Raw genomic sequence first — 26609 nt, forward strand, 5'->3', positions numbered from 1 at the left:
TTAGTAACCAAAGAAATAGATACTGAGCATCTATTAAGTGCCAGGTACAGGACATTTAAAGCAAGGATGATGGATGCTGTCAATGCCCTCATGAAACAGTCATGAGTATTGTCATCAGAATGTTCCCAAGTGGGAAACCCACGCAGATGAAACCATCTTGCTTGGGAATAATATCATTTGTCTCATAACCTAGAGTTTTTATGTATTGTCATGTTTGAGCCCAGAACAGCAGTGTATGGAATTGGAAATAACATGGAAACTTTCTGGTCTGAAGGTTTCCAATTCTATACTCGACAGAACCTTGCCACTGGGTGAAGGGGTAAATCTCAGAGAACAATAAAACCAAGGCAGTTATCCTTGGGGGACAAATCCAACCAGCAGGGGCATTTCTAGGATGCCCCACAGGGTACACAGGTCACTACAAAGTATGATATGGAATAAATACCGTATGTACTTATCTTCCTTAAATAACACTAGATTTGAGGGGATTCATGAGTACCAGATAAAAAAGGAAAACAACCCAAGTGGTTAGTTTGTAAGCCCAGAGAGACCCTTGGAACCCAAGCTATAGAGTGAGACACTTCATTGCTACCAGGCCCCACTGTATCCTGGAAATTCTAGCAAGACATGACCAACAGTCATTCTCCAGAAGACTTGATGCCAATCTGGGTCACTGCTTTGGAGTTAAGTTTAGTCCTAGTTGTAAGTGAATGCCCCCCCAAGCACATACACATACTCACAATCTCTCTCTCTCTCTCTCTCTCTCTCTCTCTCTCTCTCTCTCTCTCTCTCTCTCTCTCTCTGTGTGTGTGTGTGTGTGTGTCTCTCTCTCACACACACACACACTTTGTCTCTCTTTTTCTCTCTCACACACACACTCTCTCTCTCACACACACACACACACTCTGCCTCACACACACTATCTCTCTTTCACACATTCACACACTCTCTCTCTCACACACACACTGTCTCACACATACCCTCTCTTTCACACATACACACACTCTCACACATTCTCTTTCACACACACACACACTCAATACTGACTCTCTCTCTCTCTCTCTCTCTCTCTCTCTCTCTCTCTCTCACACACACACACACACACACACACACACACACACACACACAGTCCATACAAAACTTATCTTCACATGGGAGATATTCCTTCCTTCAGGTTCCTGCGACCCTCATGTCTTGTTGTCCATAAAGACCTTTCCAGAAGACTATCTTAAGGAACAGAGCCACCTTCATAGTGAGGGAGAGCAGCTGACTTCCAATTTTTGTTTTAGTACTGAAAATACTCCTGAGAAAACATGTACCAAGATAGTGCTTGGAAAGACAGTAATGAAAGGGTACAAACAGTGCACTTTAGCAGCAATATGCCTGCACTCTCTCTCTCTCTCTCTCTCTCTCTCTCTCTCTCTCTCTCTCTCTCTCTCTCTCTCTCTCTCACACACACACACACACACACACACACACACACACACACACACATTCAAACACGCACGAATTGTTTCAGATATCTATGATGTGCTGCTGCCCCAACTCACCTTTTCTGTACACAACTCATCTGGGAATTGATAACATTCAAGACCCTTTTCTGAGACACCAGCAGATACCAGGAAGAGCATCTTCTAGGCAGAAGGCTTCTTTATCCCCCCTCTTAACTCATAAAACATCAATGGGAAAAATTAAAATGTCTATCCTCCTTCCTCCTGTGAAGACTGGATCAAAGGTGACATTTGTAGATAGGAAAGAGCTAAGCTAAAGACATGCGCTAACACTAACCCCATTATGTCCTGCCCCAACCATGTCCTCAAGAGTTATTGAGTAACTTGTGCAGATGCTTATTATACTCCCAGCTAAAGAGTCAAAGCTTTAGTATGTGATACCAAAGGGAGATAAGTGTATGACTTCTTTGAGACCTTAGGAACTAGTCAGTGCTTTGGTAGATTTAACATGGCCTATCAACTGATCCTCAACCTTCCTGACTTAGAAACTTAAAACAAAAAACATTAAAAGTGTCTAGAGTTTCTGGACATATTGGGGTTCTGATAAGTGATTCACAAATAGAAATGTGTTCAAAACAATGTTGTCACTAATTCCCATGTGTCATCGGTGGCAAGGAAAAGCAATTCCACTGTGCTATTCACATGGGTTTCTCAGAGACAGTCCCTGCAGTATGGAGTTTCTCATAGAGGAGACCTGGCCCAGTATCCCTACTATATGTGTATTCATGGGTCTTTTGTGAGGTATTCGGTCAGAAACAGAAAAACTAAATAACCAGAATTCCTTACAACCGAGCAGTCACAATGAGACCGCTGAATGATAGATGATATGACACAAGAATTATTAGGTATGAGTTGGAATGATAAAGAGAAAGCCACAGGTTTTGCATTTATAAACCCAAGCTTCTGGTAAGTGACTCTGCAGCATATGTCTTACCTGCCTCAAACCCAACTATTAGCCACATCCTAAGAAGATGTGGTCAGAAGGTTCACACAGGGGACCCTGAGAGCGATGAGGAGCACAGTTTGTCACTCTAGAAGGTTAAGATGTGATTCCACCTTCCAATTTGTAAAAACAGACCCCTTTTAAGAGTGGAAGTGGCCCTGGTGGGCAATATCCATATCTCCCGTTTTCAACACAAAACTACAAAGGAGACAAAGAAAGAGTAACAAATGGCCAGTCACATAGGAGACGATTGACATGAGATATTTTCAGGGCTCTTAGACGTTCACAAAGGTTTTTAGTTTCTTATAAGTATTCAGAGCTGAGGGAAACTTTGAGAAGTAACTAAAGGGAAGCAGTAACAACATATGAAAAAGTAGAAACTATTCATAAACACGTCAAAGTTTTAACACTGAAAAAGACCATAACTAAGATGGAGGCTTCACTAACGGGATTCAACAGCAAAAGAGGGAGAAATCAGTGAAGTTCATGCTGGAGTCATGGCTCAGCAGTTAAGAATGTTTACTCCTCTGCAGAGGACTTGAATTCGTTTCCCAGCATCCATATAATGTGACTCACAACTGCCCCTAACTCCAGCTGCAGGGCATCCAATACCCTTTTCTGTCCTCAATGGACACTGCATCCTTGTACAAACACACACACACACACACACACATACACACACACACACACACACATACATACACACACACAAACACACACACATACACACACAAACACACACACACACACACACACACACACAGAGAGAGAGAGAGAGAGAGAGAGAGAGAGAGAGAGAGAGAGAGAGAGAGAGAGAGAGAGAGACAATTGTTGAGTTTTAGCAGCCTGGCTTGCTTTCTTACGTTGCACTATATCAGTAATTTAGTGACCTGACTGTCCTGTAGGAAACTAGACTTTTTCTAACCTTAGTTCATAGGTTTGCATGGGACAACTCAGATTTTCTGAAGAAGCAGGAATGACCAAGGCTTCGGTCAGTGAGGGGTTCAGCTCTAAGCCTGGAGCAATCTCTTATTTCATGTCAATAAATGTCACATGTGGGTATTTCATAGGAAAGGGATTTGTCACATGGAACTTTTGAAGCTCTGCTGCTAAATAGGTTGAATAGTGTTTGCTAGGCCTGTCTGTTACTGCCTTGTCCATCACTCTACCATTGCCCTCCCCAAACTGTACTCTGGTCATGGATGCCCCTGGTTAACCCCAACTAGGTGGTCAGCTAAGGCTTGGTTCTTGTACAAGAGATGAGCCTCAATCTCTCCTTTTGGACTGAGCACTGTGGCATTGAGAGCACTGATCTTCCAGCACTGGGAACTTGGGTTTCTGGGACTCTGATACCATACCCCACAAACCCCACCCTGTACCCTTGTGTTCCGGCCATGGGCTGGAACTGCTGGCTCTCTGAGGCATTAGCTGTGGGTTCTGCTGTGGTTACTTCGTGATTCTCACACAAGCACTCAGAAGACGTCACCAGGCAGAGGCAATGGGGGTGGGAGCTTTCATAGAAAGCCTTCTGTGATGAAGCATCATAAAAAGAGAGGGGGCACAAGGTCGCCGAGCTCACTCCACCTCCTTCGTCTCCTAGAGGTTAAGAGAGAGCAAGGGCAAAGCCCCAGGTGCTGGGTCCTACTCGGCCTCCCAGAGAAGATGAAGCTCCTCCTGTTCCTGCTGGCCTTCTCTCTGCCCCCCAGGACAAAGGCAGGTGAGTGAGCAACACCTCCCTTGGTGGCCCTAACCCTTCTGTCACCAGCAGTGGGAGGGCAGAGGCCTTTCTCAGGAAGAGCCATCGAGTGCCAGCCCCTCCCTGAGCCATACTTGTCATCTAGAAAGTGGGTTTTCCTAGAAGTCCATGGTAAAGGGAAACCTGCAAAGCAGAGAACGTTATGTTCTCCTGGAGCAGGCAGAATGGGCCTGGCTTCTGCATCTATGATGATACAGTCAACCTCCTCACCATGTACTCATCCAAGAAACCTGGATCCCAGAATAGGTGGAAATGCTGTCCTCAGAATAAGTGCTTTTGATGATCCCAAGCCACTAGGTCCTTTCCTCCATCTCTGCTTCCCAGTGTTCAAGGATGAACCACTGGGCAAGTGGTTCCACAGTGTTCAAGGATGAACCACTGGGCAAGTGGTTCCACAGTGTTCAAGGATGAACCACTGGGCAAGTCCTAATTTCTCTGCTTTCTAGAATGCCAGCACCTGCATCTAAGAATGAATGGGGAGTTATCACTCATGAAGCCAGTGACCTTTACTGAGCACCTAGTATATGCCAGGCCTGAAGAAATAGGATGCCACAAAGTGTAAACTAAAGCCTTGCCCCTAGAAAACAACACTGTCCCAAAAGAACTTGAGGGATCTCCTCTCAGTCTGCTCCTAAATCTAGGCCTCCCTGGCTCCCAAATGCCTAGCAAGTCTGGAGCCATTACAAAAAGCCCCTCCAGTGGACTAGCAGGTGCATACAAAAATATTGTCTTTTTCTTCAGGGGAGATCATCGGGGGACATGAGGCCAAGCCCCACTCTCGACCCTACATGGCTTATCTTGTCATCAAGGACGGAGATATTACTCAGATGTGTGGTGGCTGCCTCATACGAGAGGATTTTGTGCTGACTGCTGCTCACTGTAAAGGGAGGTGAGGAGCAAGAAACAGTCCATACCCTCCTGGGAACATTCCATGGAGACCCTGCCTTCTTCCTAAGGAGTTTGGGATGAGAGAGGGCCCAGCAATTCTCATGAATGAGAACCAGGCTGGCACCAGAGTAACGGCTAAGGACTCAAGCACATGTAGATCAGAGTTAGCATTGCAACACAATCCAAACAATACAATGTGCTTTCCTAGCACAAGGACTCTGGGCAGTGTGGTGCAGCTACTGGTGCTCTAGAATTCTATCGTTTTTATGGCTAAGAAGCAGAAGGCACAGTCACTCTTGTCCCTTCAGTTTTCCTCAGCTAGGGTTCCACCATGGCCAGCACACCCTGCCCTTCACACCTCCTGGGCTGGATCTTCTCTGATTCCCCATCTCTTATCTACACTCTGCTCTCTGCACAGCAAAATAATTGTCACCTTGGGGGCCCACAACATTGAAGAACAGGAGGAGACCCAGCAGATCATCCCTGTGGCAAGAATCATCCCACATCCTGCCTATAATGAACAGAAAAAACTCAATGACATCATGCTCTTAAAGGTGAGACCTGCTACTCTTATCATGGTCCAAGGATCACCCCTCTTGTTCTCATCCCATTCCTTTCCTCCCTGCCATCCTGGTTGTCAAAGTGTCCCAGACCGGCAGGCTCCTGTCTGAGCTGGTCTCTCCTGCCTCTTCCCCAACAGCTGGAGAAGAAGGCCAAGAGGACTAAAGCTGTGAGGCCCCTCGACCTGCCCAGGCGCAAGGTCTATGTGAAGCCAGGGGATGTGTGTTCTGTGGCTGGTTGGGGAAGGATAGCCCCTGGGGGCAAATTCTCAAACACACTACAAGAGGTGGAGCTGGAAATACAGAAGGATCAGGAGTGTGAGTCCCACTTAGAAGATTACTACAACAAAACCAATAAGATTTGTGCAGGGGATCCAAAGATCAAGAGAGCTTCCTATAAGGTAAGTTCGATTTTCATCCTCCATGGGAGAGGAAAAGCTATCTGGGACTTAGAGATCAAACATCAAGGGACTCCTTTGCCCACTGGCTGTGACCTTTCTTCCTGGGAGCAGCAGTAACCATTATCTAACTAGGCCCCCTCAAGCTCACAAGGAGCCTCAGTGAAGGCAGCTGGTATAAAAGCAGGATTTGCACAGTATTCCTGACATCCAGGTCCAGGCTTTAGAAAGCTGTGTCCCTACCTGTGTCACTAACACAAGCAGGTGTCTACACAGAGCAGACACCACTTTTGTCCATGGTCTCGTCCTCCATGCTCACCTCAGGCCCACTCATCTGCCCCCATGTTCTTAAACAATGGCCTGGAGATGAGGGTCCCACACACCCTTATAGAGAGTGGATCACAGACCTGGAGAAAGGGCAGAGGCTGGGCTCAGGAGGGAGGTGAAGCAGTAACCCTGTCCACAATCAGAGCAGGAAGCCCAGGGACACCCAGGCCTGCTCTCTGATCTCCCACAAGCAGAGCACACACCTCATGCTTCTCTGAGAGGAGCCTTGAAATGAGAGGGATTTGGGGACTAGAATGAACAACAGCTCAAACCCTTGTGGCCCCTCTCCATTCACAGGGGGATTCTGGAGGACCTCTCTTGTGTAACAAAGTGGTTGCAGGCATCGTCTCCTATGGACGTAAGGATGGTTCAGCACCAAGAGCCTTCACCAGAGTGTCAGGTTTCCTATCCTGGATAAAGAAAATGATGGAACGCAGCTAACTCCAGAGCAAACCAGACCCCTCTCTAACTCAGCATCTCCCCTACAGCTTAATCCAAGATTGTTTGGGAACAGAAGTCACAACTCAATAAAGTTCTCTTTGCTCAATCAGAAGTCTGGTTTCCTATCACAGGGACCATCTCTATACTAGGCAGGCCAATGGCACACTTCTGCTCTCTGCTCATGCCCACAATATACACCCCAAACCCAAAGCCCAGGCAAGGCCATTGCCAGCTCATTTTTACTTGTCCCACTCTGCAGTGCCTGCCCTTCTGTCAGGTCTAAAGCTGAGCTTGGGAGTCTCCTGTCCTGGGGCTCAGGGTGAACTTTTTTCTCCTTTGTGTCATATGGAAGAAAGGAGAGGAAAAGCACCATTGGTCCTGGAGACATGGGAGACAGAGCCCAGGTCACTGTAGATGGGCCTTCCTGGAAACGGTATCTCTGTCCCACAGCTTCACCATTAAGGTGCCAGCAATTTCAGTAAGGGCTGTTCTACATCTGGAATTAGTTTCCCTATCCTCTTCTGGAACCAGGGCCGAGCTTCCTCCACCCTCTTAGCTCTATGCCCTTCTCCATCATGACTGCTCAGATGAGTCTAACAACTTCTGTGCTTTACAACCATGCAGATCTGAGCACTTTCCTACCTCTTATAACCTCCTCTATCCCAAGCCACGTGTGTTTCCTCCCATTAAGGCCTCAATCCTGTGGTGCCAGCCCAGCTTAGGCCCTGGCAGAGAGGTACCTCTCAAATGTCCAGGCCAGAATTGGCATCACAGAGGGCCCATGGAATCCAGGGCTCCCATCGTCTCTCTCCAGAACCCTGTACTCCCCTCCCTCATGCTCAGGCCTAGGGAAGCTCTTCCCAGTCAGCCCAGTTCCTCCTGTGTGCTCAGTATCCACAGCTTCAGGGTCTCTCCGCAGCAGGAGCCTCTCTGAGCAGGTCCATCTCAGTCCCTGCTGGACTCTAGGGTAGGACGCCATGACGGTCACATGGCCTTTGTCAGTCTTGGACATCCACAAGGACGAAAGAACTAGAAATCTCTGCTTTTTCATCAGTGTGCACTGAAGTGTATCAGGTTTGGAAATGACAACAGCGTGTTAGCTTCTACTGGGAAACTCTTCATAAAAGCATAATTTTTACCTAGGGGAGAGGGCGGTAGGTAAGGAATAACACAACCAAGACAGCCTTGTATTTATTTTAAAGATAACAGATACAGAATCATTATGCAGATTTAAATCATAAGACATGCACATATTCAGAAGCATAATTCCAAAAAGAATTAAACAGGAATCCAGGAAAATGGAAAAGGATAGAAAAAAATGGTGTTAAGAAATACCTCTAATGTTTACACATTTGTGGTTACTGCTGCATCCATGGTTCCTAAGATTACCTGGGCTTCTCACGTCCTGTGGTTTGTGGTGGGGACACATGCTGGAATACCTCCATTGTCCTGTCCAACTTCCTAAGTCTCCCAGCACCACTTTGCATGGACTTAGAGAATACAGAGTTTCTGTTCTCTGTTTGTGTCCCATTCCACCTTTCTTTCCATGGTGGTTTTTAGTGAGGATGTCCCCTAGGCTCCTGTATTTGAACATCTGGTTCCAAGTAGGTGATGCTGTTGGGGATGTGAGGAAATATGGTCTTGGTGGAGGAAGTCCACTCCTGGGGCAGGCTTTGAGGATTCAAAGACTCACACCATTCCCAATTCTCTCTCTCTCTCTCTCTCTCTCTCTCTCTCTCTCTCTCTCTCTCTCTCTCTCTCTGCTATGTCCTGGTGTGTGTGTGTGTGTGTGTGTGTGTGTGTGTGTGTAATTACAGGAAATGATATGAGACCTCAGCTCTCTGCTCCTGCGGCCGTGCCTTGATGCTATGCCTAGAACCACATTCCCTAGTCTTTCTCCTAGAAGTTGCCTTGGTCATGGTATTTTATAAATGTAAATAATTCACATGTTTTTAAGCAACCAAGACAGACTGTTGTATTTATTTTAAAGATAACAGATACAGAGCCATTATGGAGATTTAAGTCATAAGAGATGCATATACTCAGAAGCATAATTCAGAAACAGAATTAAACATAAATCAAGGAGGCTGGAAAATATGGAAATTTTTAAAAAAATGATGTGAAGAAATATCCCTAATATTTAGACATCCTAATTACTGCTGCATCCGTGGTTCCTAAGAATTCCTGGGCTTCTCATTGTTAGGAAGTTCTTGACCTGAGACTGTAGGCAGAATGTGTGGCTTTTTGTTAAATAAAAGTCTCCCTAGTTGGACTCACATTGCAAAGTAAATCCAAGCTTCTAGCCATGGTTTCTCACACCTAAATCCATGATTGAGAGGCAAAGTGTGACAGATCTCTGAGTGCAAGGCCAGCCAAGCCTGTAGAGAAAGACTCTGTCTCAAAACAAACTAAAAAAAAATGCTTAAATTAACTTGAATAAACTTAAAACTCCAAGCAACCATTGCTTCAGGATCCTGTCCTGTCAGACTCTTATTAGATAACAAATACAGCTTAATGCCTTCCTATTCCAAATAGACAGAGCATAACATTCTTCTGGGAGATGAAGTAAAATTCCCCTTTGGGTCAGGTAACTTTCAAAAACATGCTTTTATAATGGAAGTGATGTAGTTGACACACAGTTTCTGTTAGGGAACTAGAAAACAAACCTGCCCTGGAGACATAAAAGGACCTAGCTATTGGAGACAACAAAAACAAAGAAGAGTGCAGAACCAAGGGAAAAATGCATGTCAAAAATCATACAGTCACAGATGCATTCAGTTTAGGTGTTATATTTACTTTGAGAAGATGGTTCTATGCCTTAAATAACTTTGAAAACCATTATGGTGCATCCTTTAGAGAGGAAATAAAGTAAATTTCTACAAAAAGGTAGTAACTTATATAACAAACAGCATCAACCATGTTAGGACAGAGCCTGAACTGAGCCTAGGATTCCCTGGCCACCAAGGCACAAGTAATCTCAATGTCATCTAATTTGTGGTCAGTAACTTGCTGGCATCCCACACAGAAGATGAGCCCATGCTCAGACCTCCTGTGGAGAGAAGCCCCTGGGCTCCTCCCACAGCTGCATGGTGCAGTGTAGTAGGACAGGCCCATAGGGTCGGGGAAATTGCCTCAAACCAGTTGCCAAGGAATGCATATAACATACTTCCTTATGAGCCAACCTGGAGTCTGCCTGAGGGCCTCGCAAGAGGAGCTGTCAGAGATTCTGATCGTGCCCCGCCAATGATAGATGACCACACAATGCCACCATATTGGGACACAGCTTGGGTGCTGGGAGGAGGGTATATAAGGCCTTCCCTGTTATTGAATAAACAAGTCTGCTGTTTGCCTTCAAATGACTCTGGGTGTCTGTATCATTGACGACTTGCTTTCTCACCCCCTCCCCAAAGGAAGCCCTTAGGATCCAAGCAACAGTGAAGGTGTTTAAAGCCACCTTGCTTTGCTCCCTTGAGCACACATTGGAGTGGATTCAGAGGCAGGTAAATGGCTTAAACACACTGCTTCAGATTTCTCTGCTCTATGGAAGTATCTCTGAGTTGTTCCCTGTTGCTAGAGTTTTCCTGCCTGGCCCACAGTCAGGGCAAATCTCTCTCACCCGCCAGTCCCACAGCCGCTCAAACCCGACCAAGGAAACACAGAGACTTATATTCGTTACAAACTGTATGGCCGTGGCAGGCTTCTTGCTAACTGTTCTTACAGCTTAAATTAATCCATTTCTATAAATCTATACCTTGCCACGTGGCTTGTGGCTTACCGGTACTTTACATCTTCCTTGTCCTGATGGAGGCTGGCAGTGTCTCCTTCACCCAGCTTCCTGTTCTCTCAATTCTCCTCTCTGTTAGTCCCGCCTATACTTCCTGCCTGGCCACTGACCAATCAGTGATTTATTTATTGACCAATCAACAACACATTTGTCATACAGACCATCCCACAGCAGTTCCCATTTCAAAAGAGCTTACACTCCTCTTCTAAAATCTCTGTACTGATTTTCTGTACATAGGGAAGGAAATGCTTCAACTCATCAAGACCCAACTTCTCTGCCTCTCCAGGCCATTGCAGTCCAGCAAGCCATGGAGAGCTGTAAGACACACCTGAAGGACACAGACCAGACACAGGAACACAAGGTCTTCTTGGTTTGTTCTGGGCAACACATGCTGGTATACCTCCATTGTCCTGTCCAACTTCCTAAGTCTCCCAGCACCGCTTTTTGTGGACTTAGAGAATATAGAGTTTCTGTTCTATATTTGTGTCCTCTCAAATATTATTATAGGACTAGCCTTAATAATATTATTCCCAGGATACCAGAAGAGAAACTATGAATGTCGAGAAATGAATCTAAGTACACCCAGCTCTTTGTCCATCTATTTTATTCCTCTGGGATAAAATCCTATCTACATAGCTTCAGTTCTGTTCTCATGCCTAGCTCCCTTCTTGTGTGATTTCTCTCTACCTTTATCTGCTGTCAGTGTAAGTTCTATCTTAATTCTCTCATCTTTGTTCTGCCCCATCTAGGTCTTTCTCATCCCATTCTTATCCATTTCATTCTTCCTCATCAGGCTCTTCCTCATCTTCCATCTCAATCTTCTAGTTCTCCATCTAGTTCTCCTGTTCTCTCTTCTCATGTCTAGTCTCTCTCTGAAAATAAAACCGCCTTTTTATCCCTTAGACTCTTATCTCTCCAAGCTATCTCTGCTCCCACCATTTCTGGCTAGTGTGCTCAGTCGCTAGGTAACTTGGCTAGCCAACTTCCATCACAGCTAGAAGTACCTGTAAGTTGGAACCCTTTAGTTCTGAGTTAATTGTTAAGGGTGGATCTAAAACTAGAGATAAGGCTTGGAAAGGAGAAAGTTAAGTTTAATTAGCACATCTGCCAGACCTTCTCAAACAGTCTGGATGCTTAAGTCTGTTCTTAGAGAGTACAGAGGTATCTCTGGTAAGATACTTTGGTCCATCTGGGGATGGTCCTGGCCAGATGCAGCTAATGACAATAATTACAAAAAGGCCTGAAATTAGGGATCCTGGCTCTGTTACTGCACAAAAGGTTATCTAAATATTCCTTTAGTAGAGGATAAATTGTGCCCAAAGAATGATGGAAAAGCTACAATAGAACACAAGAAATTCATAGTAGGAAACAGCTAATAATCAAAAGCCAATATCACCAAGACTCCTTGAGCCCCATCTTGACCTCTGGAAGGCCCAAGCTTCTTCCAGGTATTAGCTTGTCATAACCAGCTGAAATGCTACTTCATATATTTTTTGGCTTGCAGCAGTGTCCCATGACTCCTTTCTGTCTAGGTTTTTAGGGAGGATGTCTCGCCTAGGCTCATGTATTTGAACATCTGGTTTCCAGTAGGCGATGCTGATGGGGATGTGAGGAAATATGGTCTTGGTGGAGGAAGTCCATTGCTAGGGCAGGCTTTGAGGTTTCAAAGACTCACACCATTCCCAATTCTCTCTCTCTCTCTCTCTCTCTCTCTCTCTCTCTCTCTCTCTCTCTCTCATTCTTTCTTTCTCTGCCATTCCCTGGTGGTGGTGGTGGTGGTGGTGGTGGTGGTGGTGGTGGTGTGTGTGTGTGTGTGTGTAATTACAGTAAATGATGTGAGCCTTGAGCTCTCTGCTCCTGTTATCATGCTTCTTCTTACTTTAACACATAGAACCACATGCCCTAGTCTTTCTCATAGAGGTCACCTTGATCATGGTGTTCTGTTTCAGTAACAGAAAAGTAACTAATACACACACTTTTAAGCAACATACATATTTATCTTGACAGAAATGCAGGAATGGATTTATTTATCATATTTCTCAGGAGTGGTTGGCCTGATGCATTGTGGGAGAGCCTGCAAAGCACACAGCCACAGCTGAATGACAACTCTCTTTGCAGAGTCAGGCTGCTACCCTACATAATGTAGTTCATCCTCTAAGCCAGAAATGACATTTTCCCCTACAGCAACAATATATGGTTTCAAAATCAAAGTGATGTGCAGACAAGTCTCCCTCCTGGAAAGGACTGCACGCAAGGGTTCTGAGGTTTGAGCCCGATACAGTGATGCTCATTTATAATTCCAGCACTCAATGGGCTGGCATAGGAGAATAGAACTTACAAATTCAGTCTCAGGTGAGTAGCTGGATCATGTCCAGAAAAGGAGCTTCTCTCTACAACCTTGAGTTTGGATTGCCTGGAAGTCTTTTTTTTAATTTTATAATTTACTTTAATTTTACATATCAGCCACGGATTCCCTTGTTCTCCCCCCTCCCCCAACCCCGCCTTCCCCCCAGCCCACACCCCAGTCCCATCTCCTCCAGGGCAAAGACTCCCCTGAGGATTGAGTTCAGCTTGGTAGATTCAGTCCAGGCAGGTCCAGTCCCCTCCTCCCAGGCTGAGCCAAGTGTCCCTGTATATGACCCAGGTTCCAAACATCCAGCTCATGCACTGAGGACAGGTCCCGGTCCCACTGCCTGGGTGCCTCCCAAACAGATCAAGCTAATTAACTGTCTCACTTATCCAGAGGGCCTGATTCAGTTGGGGGCTCCTCAGCTATTGGTTCATAGTTCATGTGTTTCCATTCGTTTGGCTATTTGTCCCTGTGCTTTTTTCCAACCTTGGTCTCAACAATTCTCACTCATACAAACCCTCCTCTTTCTCGCCAAGTGGACTCCTGGAGGTCCACCGGGGCCTGGCTGTGGATCTCTGCATCCAGTTCCCTCAGTCATTGGATGAGGTTTCTAGCACGACAATTAGGGTGTTTGGCCATTCTATCACCAGAGTAGGTCAGTTCGAGCTGACTCTCGACCACTGCCAGTAGTCTATTGTGGAGGTATCTTTGTGGGTTTCTGTGGACCTCTCTAGCACTTTGCTTCTTCCTATTTCCATGTGGTCTTCATTTACCATGGTCTCTTATTCCTTGTTCTCCCTCTCTGTTCTTGATCCAGCTGAAATCTCCTGCTCCCCTAAGCTCTCTTTCCCTCGACCTTTGTCCTTCATTACCCCCACTCATGTCCAGGTTGTTCATGTAGATCTTATCCATTTCTCTGTCATTAGGCAATCCCTGTGTCTTTCTTGGGGTATTGTTTTCTAGGTAGGCTCCCTGGAGTTATGAGTAGCAGTCTAGTCATCTTTGTTTTACATCTAGTATCCTCCTATGAGTGAGTACATACCATGTTGGTCTTTCTAAGTCTGAGTTACCTCACTCAGAATGATTTTTTCTAGATCCATCCATTTGCCTGCAAACCTCATGATGTCATTGTTTTTCTCTGCTGAGTACTACTCCATTGTATATATGTACCACATTTTCTTTATTCATTTTTCAGTTGAAGGGCATCTAGGTTGTTTCCAGGTTCTGGCTATTACAAACAATGCTAATACGAACATAGCTGAGCAAGTGCCCTTGTGGTACGATTGAGCATTCCTTGTGTATGTGCCCAAGAGTGGTATAGCTGGATTTTGGGGGAGATGGATTCCCAATTTTCTAAGAAAGCACCATATTGATTTCGAAAGTGGTTGTACAAGCTTGCATTCCCACCAGCAGTGGAGGAGAGTTCCCCTTGCTCCACATCCTCTCCAGCATAAGCTGTCTTCAGTGTTTTTGATCTTAGCCATTCTGACAGGTGTAAGGTGGTATCTCAGAGTCATTTTGATTTGCATTTCCCTGATGATTAGGGATGCTGAGCAATTCCTTAAATGTCTCTCAGCCATTTGAACTTCCTCTGTTGAGAATTCTCTGTTTAGTTCTATAGCCCATTTCTTAATTGGAGTGTTGGGCATTTTGATGTCTAATTTCTTGAGTTCTTTATATATTCTGGATATCAGTCTTCTGTCAGATGTGGGGTTGGTGAAGACCTTTTCCAATTCTGTAGGCTGTCGCTTTGCCTTGTTGACCATATCCTTTGCTCTACAAAAGCTTCTCAGTTTCAAGAGGTCCCATTGATTGATTGTTTCTCTCAGTGTCTGTGCTACTGGTATTATATTTAGGAAGTGATCTCCTATGCCAATGTGTTCAAGACTATTTCCTACTTCCTCTTCTATTAGGTTCAGAGTAGCTGGATTTATGTTGAGGTCTTTGATCCACTTGGACTTAAGTTTTGTGCAAGGTGACAGATATGGATCTATTTGCAGCCTTCTACACATTGATATCCAGTTATGCTAGCACCATTTGTTGAAGATGCTTTCTTTTTTCCATTGTATAGTTTTGACTTCTTTGTCCAAAACTATATGTTCATAGGTGTGCGGATTAATGTCAGGGTCTTCAATTCGATTCCATTGGTCTACATGTTGGTTTTTATGCCAGTATCAACCTATTTTTATTACTGTAGCTCTATAGTAGAGCTTGAGGTCAGGGATCGTGATGCCTCCAGAGGTTGTTTTATTTTACAGGATTCTTTTGACTATCCTGGGTTTTTGTTTTTCCATACGAAGTTGAGTATTACTCTTTCCAGGTCTGTGAAGAATTGTGTTGGTATTTTGATGGGGATTGCATTGAATCTGTAGATTGCTTTTGGTAAGATTGCCATTTTTACTATGTTAATCCTGCCTATCCATGAGCATGGGAGATCTTTCCATTTTCTGACACCTTCTTCAAATTCTTTTTTCAGGGACTTAAAGGTCTTGTCATATAGGTCTTTCACTTGCTTAATTAGAGTTACCCCAAGGTATTTTATATCATTTGTGGCTATTGTAAAGGGTGATGTATCTCTGATTTCCTTCTCAGCCTGTTTGTTTGTCAATTGTATATAGGAGGGCTACTGATTTTTTTTTTTAGTTGATCTTGTATCCTGCTATGTTGCTGAAGGTTGAATTTTTGGGGTCACTCAAGTATATTATCATGTCATCTGCAAATAGGGAAAGCTTGACCTCTTCTTTTCCTATTTGTATCCCCTTAATCTCCTTATGTTGTCTTATTGCTCTGGCTAGAACTTCAAGTACTATATTAAATAAGTATGGGGAGAGTAGACAGCCTTGCCTTGTTCCTGATTTTAGTGGAATCGCTTTGAGTTTCTCTCCACTTAATTTGATGTTGGCTGTTGACTTGCTGTAAATTGCCTTTATTATGTTTAAGTATGTTCCCTGTATTCCTGGTCGCTCCAAGACCTTTATCATGAAGGGGTATTGGATTTTGTCAAATGCCTTTTCTGCATCTAGTGAGATGATCATGTGGTTTGTTTATATGGTGTATGACATTGACAGACTTTCTATGTTGAACCACCCTTGTATCCCTGGGATGAAGCCTACTTGATCATGGTGGATAATTGTTTTGATGTGTTCTTGGAGTCTGTTTTCCAGTATTTTATTGAGTATTTTTGCATCAATGTTCATGAGGGAGATCAGTCTGTAGTTCTCTTTCTTTGTTTTATCCTTGTTTGGTTTAGGAATCAGGGTAATTGTAGCCTCATAGAAGGAGTTTGGTAATGTTCCTTCTGCTTCTGTTGTGTGGAACAATTTAAAGAGTATTGGTATTAACTCTTCTTTGAAGATCTAGTAGAATTCTGTGCTGAAACCATCTGGTCCTGGGCTTTTTTTGGTTGAGAGTCTTTTAATGACTGATTCTATTTCCTTAGTGGTTATTGGACTATTTAAATAGTTTATCTGGTCTTGATTTAAATTAGGTATATGGGACCTATCCAGAAAATTATCTATATCTTTTAGATTTTCCAGTTTTGCGGAGTAGAGGTTTTTGAAGTATGACGTGAAGATTCTCTGGATTTCCTCATTGTCTGTTGTTATGTCCTCCTTTTCATTTCTGATTTTGTTAATTTGGATGCGCTCTCTCTCTCTGTGTCTTTTGGTTAATTTGGATAAGGGCTTGTCTATCTTGTTAATTTTCTCTAAGAACCAACTCTTTGTTTCATTAATTTTTTGTATTGTTCTCTTTGTTTCTATTTTATTAATTTCAGCTCTCATTTGGTTAATTTCCTGATGTCTATTCTTCCTGGGAGACTTTGCTTCTTCTTGTTCTAGAGCTTTCAGGTGTGCTGTTAAGTCACTAGTGTGAGATTTCTCCAGCTTATTTATGTGGGCATTTAGTGCTATGAATTTCCCTCTTAGCACTGCTTTCATAGTGTCCCATAAGTTTGGGTATGTGGTGTCTTCATTTTCATTGATCTCTAGGAAGTCTTTGATTTCTTTCTTTATTTCTTCCTTAACACATTGGTGATTCAGTTGAGCATTATTTAGTTTCCATGAGATTGTAGGTTTTCTGTAGTTTTTGTTGTTGAAATCTAACTTTAAACCATGGTGGTCTGACAGAATGCAGGAGGTTATTCCAATTGTTTTGTATCTGTTGAGATTTGTTTTGTGGCCAAGTATGTAGTCGATTTTAGAGAAGGTTCCATGGGGTGCTAAGAAGAAGGTATATTCTTTTTTGTTAGGATGGAATGTTCTGTAGGTATCGATTAAGTCCATTTGAGTCATAACATCAGTTAAGTCCTTTATTTCTCTGTTAAGTTTCGATTTGGGAGATCTGTCCAGTGGTGAGAGTGGGGTGTTGAAGTCTCCCACTATTAATGTGTGGGGTTTTATATGTGGTTTAAGCTTTACTAATGTTTCTTTTACATATGTGAGTACCCTTGTGTTTGAGGCATAAATGTTCAGAATTGAAACTTCATCTTGATGGATCTTTCCTGTGATGAGTATGTAATGCCCTTCTTGATCTCTTTTGATTGATTTTAGTTTGAAGTCTATTTTGCTGGATATTAGGATGGCTACACCTGCTTGCTTCTTAAGACCATTTGATTGGAAAGTCTTTTTCCAGCCTTTTATTCTTAGGTAGTATCTATCATTGAATTTGAGGTGTGTTTCTTGTATGCAGCAGAAAGATGGGTCCTGCTTTTGTATCCATTCTGTAAGCCTGTGTCTTTTTATAGGTGAGTTAAGTCCATTGATATTAAGGGATATTAATGACCAGTGATTGTTCATTTCTATCATCTTTTGGTGGTAGTGTGTATGTACTTCTCTTCTTTGGGGTTTACTGCTGTGGCATTATCTATTGCCTGTGTTTTCGAGGGTGTATCTGACTTCCTTAGGTTGGAATTTTCCTTCTAGTGCTTTCTGTAGGGCTGAGTTTGTGGATAAGTATTGTTTAAATCTGGCTTTGTCTTGGAATGTCTTGTTCACTCCTGTCTATGATGATTGAAAATTTTGCTGGGTATATTAGTCTAGGCTGGCATCCATGGTCTCTTAGTGTCTGCATTATATCTATCCAGGTCCTTCTGGCTTTCAAAGTCTCCATTGAGAAATCGGGTGTTATTCTGATGGGTTTGCCTTTATAAGTCACTTGGCCTTTTTCCTTTGCTGCTCTTAATATTCTTTCTTTATTCTGTATGTTTAGTTGTTTAATTATTATGTGGCAAGGGGACGTTTTGGGGAGGTCTAGTCTGTTTGGTGTTCTATAGGCTTCTTGTATCTTCATAGGCATTTCCTTCTTTAAGTTGGGAAAGTTTTCTTCTATGATCTTGTTGAATATATTTTCTGTGTCTTTGAGTTGGTATTCTTCTTCCTCGATCCCTATTATTTGTAGGTCTTTTGGTCTTTTCATGGTGTCCCAAATTTCTTGGACATTTTGGTCATGACTTGTTGGCTTTAGTATTTTCTTTGACTGATGAATCTATTTCTTCTACCATATCTTCAATGCCAGAGATCCTCTCTTCCATCTCTTGCATTCTGTTGGTTATGCTTGCATCTGAAGTTCCCGTTCGTTTACTCATATTTTCTATTTCCAGCATTCCCTCTGTTTGTGTCTTCTTCATTTTTTCTATTTCCCTTTTCAGGTTTTGGACTGTTTCCTTTATCTGTTTCATTGCTTTTTCATGATTTTCTTTCAGGGATTTATTGTTTTCTTCTGCTTTATTTGTCCTTTCCTCTAGTTTTTTATAGCGTTATTCCCATTTTTTGTTTGTCTTTTCCTCAATTTCATTTGTGATTTCTTCTATATAACCCTCTACCCTTGTCATGATGTTATTCATAAGGTTGCTTTCTTCTGCTTCTTCCATCTTCTGATGTTCAGGTCTAGTTGTTGGAGGAGGGCTAGGTTCCGGTGATGCTGTATTGCTCTTCATTTTGTTGTATGTACTTCTGCCTTGACGTCTGCCCATCTCCTTGTGGATTCATTCTTGGTCTTATCAGTGCTCTTGGTCCAGACAGAGCTGACAGATTCAGGAAGCCTCTCTCTCTTGTCTAGATGGGAGCTCCGGGGCGGGATGGGAGCTGGAGGCTCTTGTCCAGATGGGAGCTCCGGGGTGGGATGGGAGCTGGGGGCTGGTCTCTAAGTCTCAGGAAGTGGCTGGGGTCTTGGGTGGATGGGCGTGGGGGCAGGGCGTGGAGATTGCAGGGTCTGCCGGGGGTCTTGGAGAAGAGGAACCTTCCTGGTGGGGGTAGAGGGGATCCTGCCCGATGGCCAGAACCTGGGGCCAAGTTAGGCAGGTCTTCTCCAGAATGGCTGGTGCCCAGGGATGGGATCTAGGGGCAGGCCTCTCTGGGTCTGAGCCCAGGCATTCGACTCTTGTCCAGATGAGTGGAAGTCTTAATTCCTTAGAAATGAATCAACCATAAGTAATGGATTAATATGTAACTAGGTGATCTATTCTGATTTCAGAAGAAATGGATTAACTGAATTGTCTCTCAAAGTTTAATGATTCCTAATTAAATCTATGATAGGCCTCTGCAGCACGATAAAGGAAAGACCACTAAGACACCATAACAGTCAAGTTTGTGGTCATTGTAGCAGATAGAGAATCCTTGCAGCTTAAACACTTGAGGTCAGAGTCCCATGAAAAGCTTCCAGAGGTCCTTTAAGTCCCTCTCTTCACAATGACTCCCCAACCCATTTGGCCAAGGACCCTGCCAACTTAGTGTCAAGGAGAGTGACATCCTGGGCTCACAACAAAATGACACCAGGAAATCATGTTGTGACAACCCAGCTGAGACCTTCCTATTGTAGTTTGCTCTCTCTACAGGAGAGGCAGAAAGTTTGCAATGGACCCAGATGTGTCCTGCTTCACCACAGTGTCCTTAGAATGTCGTTTACTGCAAGTCATCATGAATAGCTACCTACAGAATTTCATACAATTTCACCTGAGTAGCTGATGTGTTCCCTAGAATAGAGAAAGTTATGAACAAATAGAATTCCTTTTGTCTCTCTGTGATTTTTTGCAAATACAGATATTTGCATGTTTTATACAGCTAATTCCCTTATCAAATGACAGATTTATAATTTTACATTAATTGCCTATTTTCAGGCTTCAAAGTGATGTCATATGTATGCAATGTAGATTGATTAAATCAAACTAACTGACATATCCACAAACTCAAATACTTTTCATTTTTGGAGTGAGAACATAAATTTGTTTGACAGTTTTGAAAAGCACAATGTATTATTGGCATATTGTGCAGTAGATCTCAAAAGTTATTTAGCTCCCTAATTCAAATTCTATACTCTTTGATCAACAGGTTCCAGTTCTAATCTGCCCAGCCTCCATTACCCACTATTTTCTCTACTTCTACAAGGTCTGTTGTTTTAGATTTTAAGCAGAGTGACATCATGCATTATTTTTCTACTACATGTAGTTTATTTAGCTTAGGATCATGTCTCAGTTCCACTTGTATCATGCAAATAATGGAATTTCACCATATTTTTAATTTCTGGATCATAAACTGGAGAGATGGCTCAGTAGTTTAGAGCACTTGTTACTCTAGCAGAGAACTCAGGTCAATTCTCAGCATCCACATGATGTCTCACAACCATCCTAACTCCAGGTCCAGGACATCCATTGCCCTATTCTGACCTCCATGGGCAACACACACACACACACACACACACACACACACACACACACACACACACACACACACGCATGCATGCACACACACGCACACACCCAACATACCCCTGTTCCTAGGTGAGGCCAGCCTGTCTCACCTCCCAGAGCTGATCTCACATAGCTCTAACCATCTTGTGCTCTAAGCTCAGATCCTCAGCTCACTCCAGTCAATATCAGCCTTTTCCAGGGCTGGATCCCTGTCTCTCTCACTACTGGATCTACACCACTAAATAATCATTCAAGATCTTACAAAAATTTTTGTTTATCTATGGACAATCCTCAGCTACATTGTAGAAAATACCAGTAGACTCATCAGCAGGGAAGCCAGTGCTGATCTAATCTTACTATTAAATTCAATCCTGAAGCTTTTGCTTAGAGATAAATGCCAATACATAATAAACAGGTAACCTATACATGTCATTGTGATTGATTATTATACTTAACTATGTATGATGGTAAGACACGATCACTGGCTACAGGGCAAACACTTACTTTTAAAGTTTCTCTGTGACCCCTAGCAATTTAATAGAGTCAGAGTAAGTTAAGATTAATTCACCAGATGATTTTCAACAGAGGCTTCCACAGTGTCATCAGAAGTCCCAGAGGTTAATGAAATGATGTACAGAAACACTTCTGGTGAAATATGGCACAGTATCAAATCTAAATAACTACTGTATAACTTTGTGTGTGTGTTTGTAGTGATAGAATTGTGTTATGGTAATTTGGGTGTCCATATTATTTTTTAAAAAGAAAAAAAGCAAGAAAAAGAAACAAAGAAATTAAAAAGAGATCTTATCAGAACAGAAAAAAATGTAAGAAATGAGAAAGGATACACTTTTAGGTCAGTGCAGTCACTGTGGACCTCCTGGGTCTCAGGCCCCTCACTGCCACAGCCTAAACACCCTCTTTTCTTGTTCTTTAACGTGGTTTAGCTCTTAGGATGTCATTGTGGTGACAGTGTCATTTTTACCCAAACCAGAAAACTTCCTTAAGTACTGAAGCCAATTAGAGCAGAGGTGCTAGGCTGGAAGTGTCTTTTTGACATCATCAACCAACGTTCGATCCTGATTTCTATCAGGTACTCAGTAGACTCCTTCTTCACCCTCATTCTCTCGTTTCACTAGACAGGTCAGTGTGGCACAAATGGATCTATATTTGGAATTCACTTAAAAATCACATTTTAAAAATGATTAAATTCTCTATATTCTAACAGTGCCACATGTGTGGACTTCTTTGATTCAGAGAAGCAGTGTGTGGAATTGGAAGAAGGTTGGAAACCCTACAAGGCTGTGGCATTCAATGTTCCTCATGTGGAGCCCTCTTCGAAAAGGGGGCATGAGAAGAGCAACCAGAAAAAATAGCTTTAGTTTTCTTGATGTTCAAACCACGGACCCAACCACTCCAGCTGAAGTATAAGACAGTTCATTGTGACCCATGTGGCCCTATTTAAGTCCCTCAAACAGCACCACTGGTGAATGTTACTTTTTTTTATTCTTCTCTGATACATTACATCCTGGTCACAGTTTCCCCTTCCACCCCAGTCTGCTCCCCCCATCACTGTCTCCCCAGACCCACTACTCCTCCATTTCCCTTCAGAAAAGAGCAGGCCTTCCAGGGAGAGTAACCAACAAGGCTTAACAAGCTACAATATGACTAGGCACAAACCCTCTTATCAGGCTGGATGAGGCAACCCAATAGGAAGAAAAAGGTCCCAAGAGCAGACAAAAGAGTCAGAGACACCCCCAACTCCCACTGTTTGGAGTCCCAAAGAATACCAAGCTACACAACCATAATGTATACACATAGGACCTAGTGCAGTCCCATGCAGACTGCGTTAATTTTGCTTCAGTCTCTGTGAACCTCTATGGGCCCTCCTTAGTTGATTCTGCGAGTTGTGTTTTCCTAGTGTCCTCCATCCCTCTGGTGTGGTGATATTGTGTTCCCCAAAATATTGTGCACCCTAATAAATTTATCTGGGGTCAGAGAACAGAACAGTAACTAGATATAGAGGCCAGAAAATGGTGGCACACACGCCTTTAATCCTAGCATTCCAGAGGCAGAGATACTCTGGATCTCTGTGAGTTCAAAGCCACACTGGAAACAGCCAGGCATGATAACAAGAGCCTTTAATCCCAAGAAGTGATGGCAGGAAGCAGAAAGGTATTTAAGGCGTGAGGACCTGGAACTAGAGCTGGTTAAGCTTTTAGGCTTTCGAGAAGCAGTTCAGCTGAGATTCATTTGGATAAGGACTCAGAAGCTTCCAGTCTGAGGAAACAGGATCAGCTGAAGAACTGGCAAGGTGAGGTGGTTGTGGATTGTTCTGCTTCTCTGATCTTCCAGCATTCACCCCAATAACTGGCCTCAGGTTTGATTTTATTAATAAGACCTGTTAAGATTCTTGCTACACTCTGGTTCCTACAATCCTTCCTCCCCTCTTCCACTAAACCTAAAGTTTGTCTGTGGGTGTTTACATCTGCTCCCATCAGTTGATGGATAGGCCCTCTCTGATGATGATTGTGCTAGGCACTGATCTGTGAGTATAGCATATAGCAACAAATCATTAGGAATCATTTCACTGACATTTTTTTGCTTATCAAGTTTGGTTCTATTCAGGGTCTCTGGGCTATCCAGCCTCTGGTTCCAATCCATCTAATCAGTGTCAGGCATGGGCTCCCTCTCAGTGGTGTGGTCCTCAAGTTGGACCTGTCATTGGTTGGGCACTCCCACAAGTTCCCACCACCATTACCCCAGCATGTGTTGCAAGCAGGACAAATTTTAAGTCAAAGGTTTTACAACTGGGTTGGTACTAGTCCCACCACTGGAAGCCTTGCCTCGTGTAGAAGGTTCGAGTTCTGAATCTCTCGTTATTAGGCGTCTTCCCTAGGGTCACCCTCTTAGATCACAGGAAGTTCCTACAGCACCATGTTCCCACACCACCTCCAAATATCCCCAAATTCCAGTCACCTCTCTGAGTACCCTCTCCCACCATTCTTCTCTGTCCCATCTGATCCCTCCTGTTCTCATCCCCAGCTACCTACAGTCCACCTGCAAAATCTATCCTATTTCCCCTTCCCAAGGAGATAAATGTGTCCCCCCTTGAACCCTTCTTGTTACTTGGCCTCTCAGGGTCTCTGGATTATAGCATGGTTATCCTATAGTTAATAACTAGTGTCCACTTACAAGTGAGTATATACCATGTTTGTCTTTCTGGGTCAGGGTTACCTCATTCAGAATGATTTTTTTCTAGTTCTATCCATTTGCCAGCAAATTTCATGATGTCATTTTTTAACAGCTGAGTAATACTCCATTGTGTAAATGTACCACATTTTCTTTTCCATTGTCCATCCATGATGCACATCTAGGTTGTTCCAGTTTCTGGTTATTACCAATAAAGCTGCTATGAACATAGTTGAGCAAGTGTCCTTGTGGTAGGATGGAGCATCCTTTGGGTATATGCCCAAGAGTAGTATAGCTGGGTCTTGAGTTAGATCAATTCCCAACTTTCTGAGGGATTGCCATATTGATTTACACAGAGTTTGCACAAGTTTGCACTCTCATCAGCAATGGAGGGTGTTCCCCTTGCTCCACATCCTAGCCAGCATGAGCTGTCACTTGTGTTATTGATCTTAGCCATTCTGAGAGGTGTAAGATGGAATCTCAAAGCAGTTTTGGTTTGCATTTTCCTGATAGCTAAGGGTGTTGACCATTTCCTTAAGTATTTCTTGGCCATTTAGGATTCCTCTACTGAGAATTCTCTGTTTAGATCTATACCCCATTTTTAATTTGAATTATTTGGTTTTTTGAAGTGTATCTTCTTGAGTTCTTAACTGTGGCAGAGTCCTGTGCTGTTGTTCCCTTTGGGGGAGGGGGCCAAGTAGGTGCAGAGTCAATGACACAGGCTCTGGAAGAATGTTGAAACAAGCTCAGTTTATTCAGGAAGAGGCAAGCCTTATATACCCTCCACCCCATCCCAGGGGAAGATCTGATGACTATTTATCTGCTGGTGTGACATGGCTGACTCTCATTGGGCTAGGTCATCTCTAGATGATGTCTCAGCTGCTGTTGCTAAGGCCCTTAGGCAGACCCATGTTGGCTCTCAGAAAGTATCATATTACTGGTTACATATTACTACATATTACAGCTGCCCCTCAGGCCTGTTAGGGATGAGTCATTCCACATTTTACATATTTTGGATATTATTTGGAGTTGTTGAAAATCTTTTCCTGTTCTATAGGCTGCAGCTCTATCCTGTTGATGGTACCCTTTGCCTTACAGAAGCTTTGTAGTTTTATGCGGTCCCATCTATTACTTGTAGATCTTCGTGCCTGTGATATCAGTGTGCTGTTCAGGAAGTTGTTTCCTGTGCCAATGCTTTCAAGGCTGTTCCTCACCTTCTCATCTATCAGGTTCCACATATCTGGTTTTATGTTTAGATTTTTATCAATTCGGACTTGAGTTTTGTGCAGAGTGATAATTATGGATCTATTTGCATTCTTCTATGTGCAGACAACCAGTTAGACCAGCACCATTTGTTGAAGATGCTTTTTTTCCTCATTGTGTATATCTGGCTTCTTTAGAAAAAAATCAGGTATCCATATGTGTGCAGATTTATGTCTGGGTCTTTGATTCAATTCCATTAATCAACCTGTCTGTATTTATACCAATATCATATGGCTTTTGTTACTGTTGCTCCATAGTACATCTCGAAATCAGGGATGGATATTGGACACTTTGAAAAATAATTATTAGATATTTCTTTCTTTTGGGTTTGGTTTTTTTTTTTTTGGTTATTGTTGTTGTTTTATATTTGGTTTTGGCCATTCTCTTACCCATTTGTTGATTTTCAGTTTTATTTCTTTGGTTTTTAATTTCTGAAATTCTTTGCATATTTTGCATAATAGCCTGTGATGGCTGATCTTGGTTGTCAACTTCACTGCATTTGGAAGGAACTAAAACCCAAGCAGTTGGGCAGACTTCTGAGGGATTTTCTTGATTAGATCATTTGAGTTGGGAGATCCATCCTAAATCTGGACCTCACCTTCTCATGGCAGCCCACATAAAAGGACATGGAAGAAGGAAGATTTTTCTTTTTGCCAGTTTGCCATCACTTTTTCTGGAAACTACATCCACCTTGTTGCTGAGACATTCCTTCTTTGGTTATAGAACCTACTTTTTCAGGATTCCATCGCAGATGAGACCAGAGCTCTCAAGAATCCTCCAGAACTCCAGCACTGGATCAGGACTGCTGAGACATCCAGTCTTTTGGATAAAACAACAGCATCCTTGGTCTTCCTGTCAGGGAACAGCCATTATTGTTTCCTTTGCTGTACAGAAACTTTATCTTCGTGGAGTACCACCTGTTGATACTTGGGTTTAGCTCTTCTGCCTTTGGTGTTCTGTTTAAAAAGTTCTAGATCGTCTCAATATCTTGAAAGGTTTTCCCTGTGTTTTCTTCTAAACATTCCTTTTCTGTTTTTAAACTAAGGCCTTTGATCCATTTTGAAATGATTTTTGTACCTCTGCAGGTAGATTTTTGGTAGATTCCTCCACCAGTTGTTGAGGCACCATTTACTGAATTTTTCTCCAAAGATTTTTGTTATTTTTTTTATGCCTCCCTGTCAAATTAAGTGGGCATTGCTTTGCCACTTTAAGCCAGCACCTCTGTTCTATCCATTGCTCTTCCTGACTATTGTTGCATCAGCACCAGACTATCTCTATAATCATGGCTCCACAGAATAATTTAAGATTGGGTGTTGGCACAACTCTAGCAGTGTTTTTATTCCTTAGGACTGCTTTGGTATTTGGGGTCCATTGTGGTCCCATATAAATTCTTTTCAAATGTGACATGGAAATTTTGCTACACATTGCATTAATTCTACACATTAATTTTGGTAGTATAGATTTTTTTTAAACAATGTTGGTTCTATCTACATAGGAACATGAAATATTTTTCCA

At 43.0% G+C, this 26609-nt stretch overlaps 1 protein-coding gene across 1 annotated transcript; it reads left to right on the top strand.

The window, feature by feature from the left end:
- The first annotated feature begins 4016 nt into the window (after nucleotides 1–4016).
- Nucleotides 4017–6836, top strand: LOC131919973 (granzyme B-like). Its single transcript, XM_059274395.1, has 5 exons — nucleotides 4017–4171; nucleotides 4952–5099; nucleotides 5517–5652; nucleotides 5799–6059; nucleotides 6681–6836. Exons 1-5 carry the CDS (start codon nucleotides 4117–4119, stop codon nucleotides 6822–6824), a joined length of 744 nt encoding a protein of 247 aa, XP_059130378.1. The 5' UTR covers nucleotides 4017–4116; the 3' UTR covers nucleotides 6825–6836.
- The last annotated feature ends 19773 nt before the right edge of the window (nucleotides 6837–26609 follow it).

This window comes from Peromyscus eremicus, chromosome 9, assembly GCF_949786415.1.
Source record: "Peromyscus eremicus chromosome 9, PerEre_H2_v1, whole genome shotgun sequence".
Classification (NCBI taxonomy): domain Eukaryota; kingdom Metazoa; phylum Chordata; class Mammalia; order Rodentia; family Cricetidae; genus Peromyscus; species Peromyscus eremicus.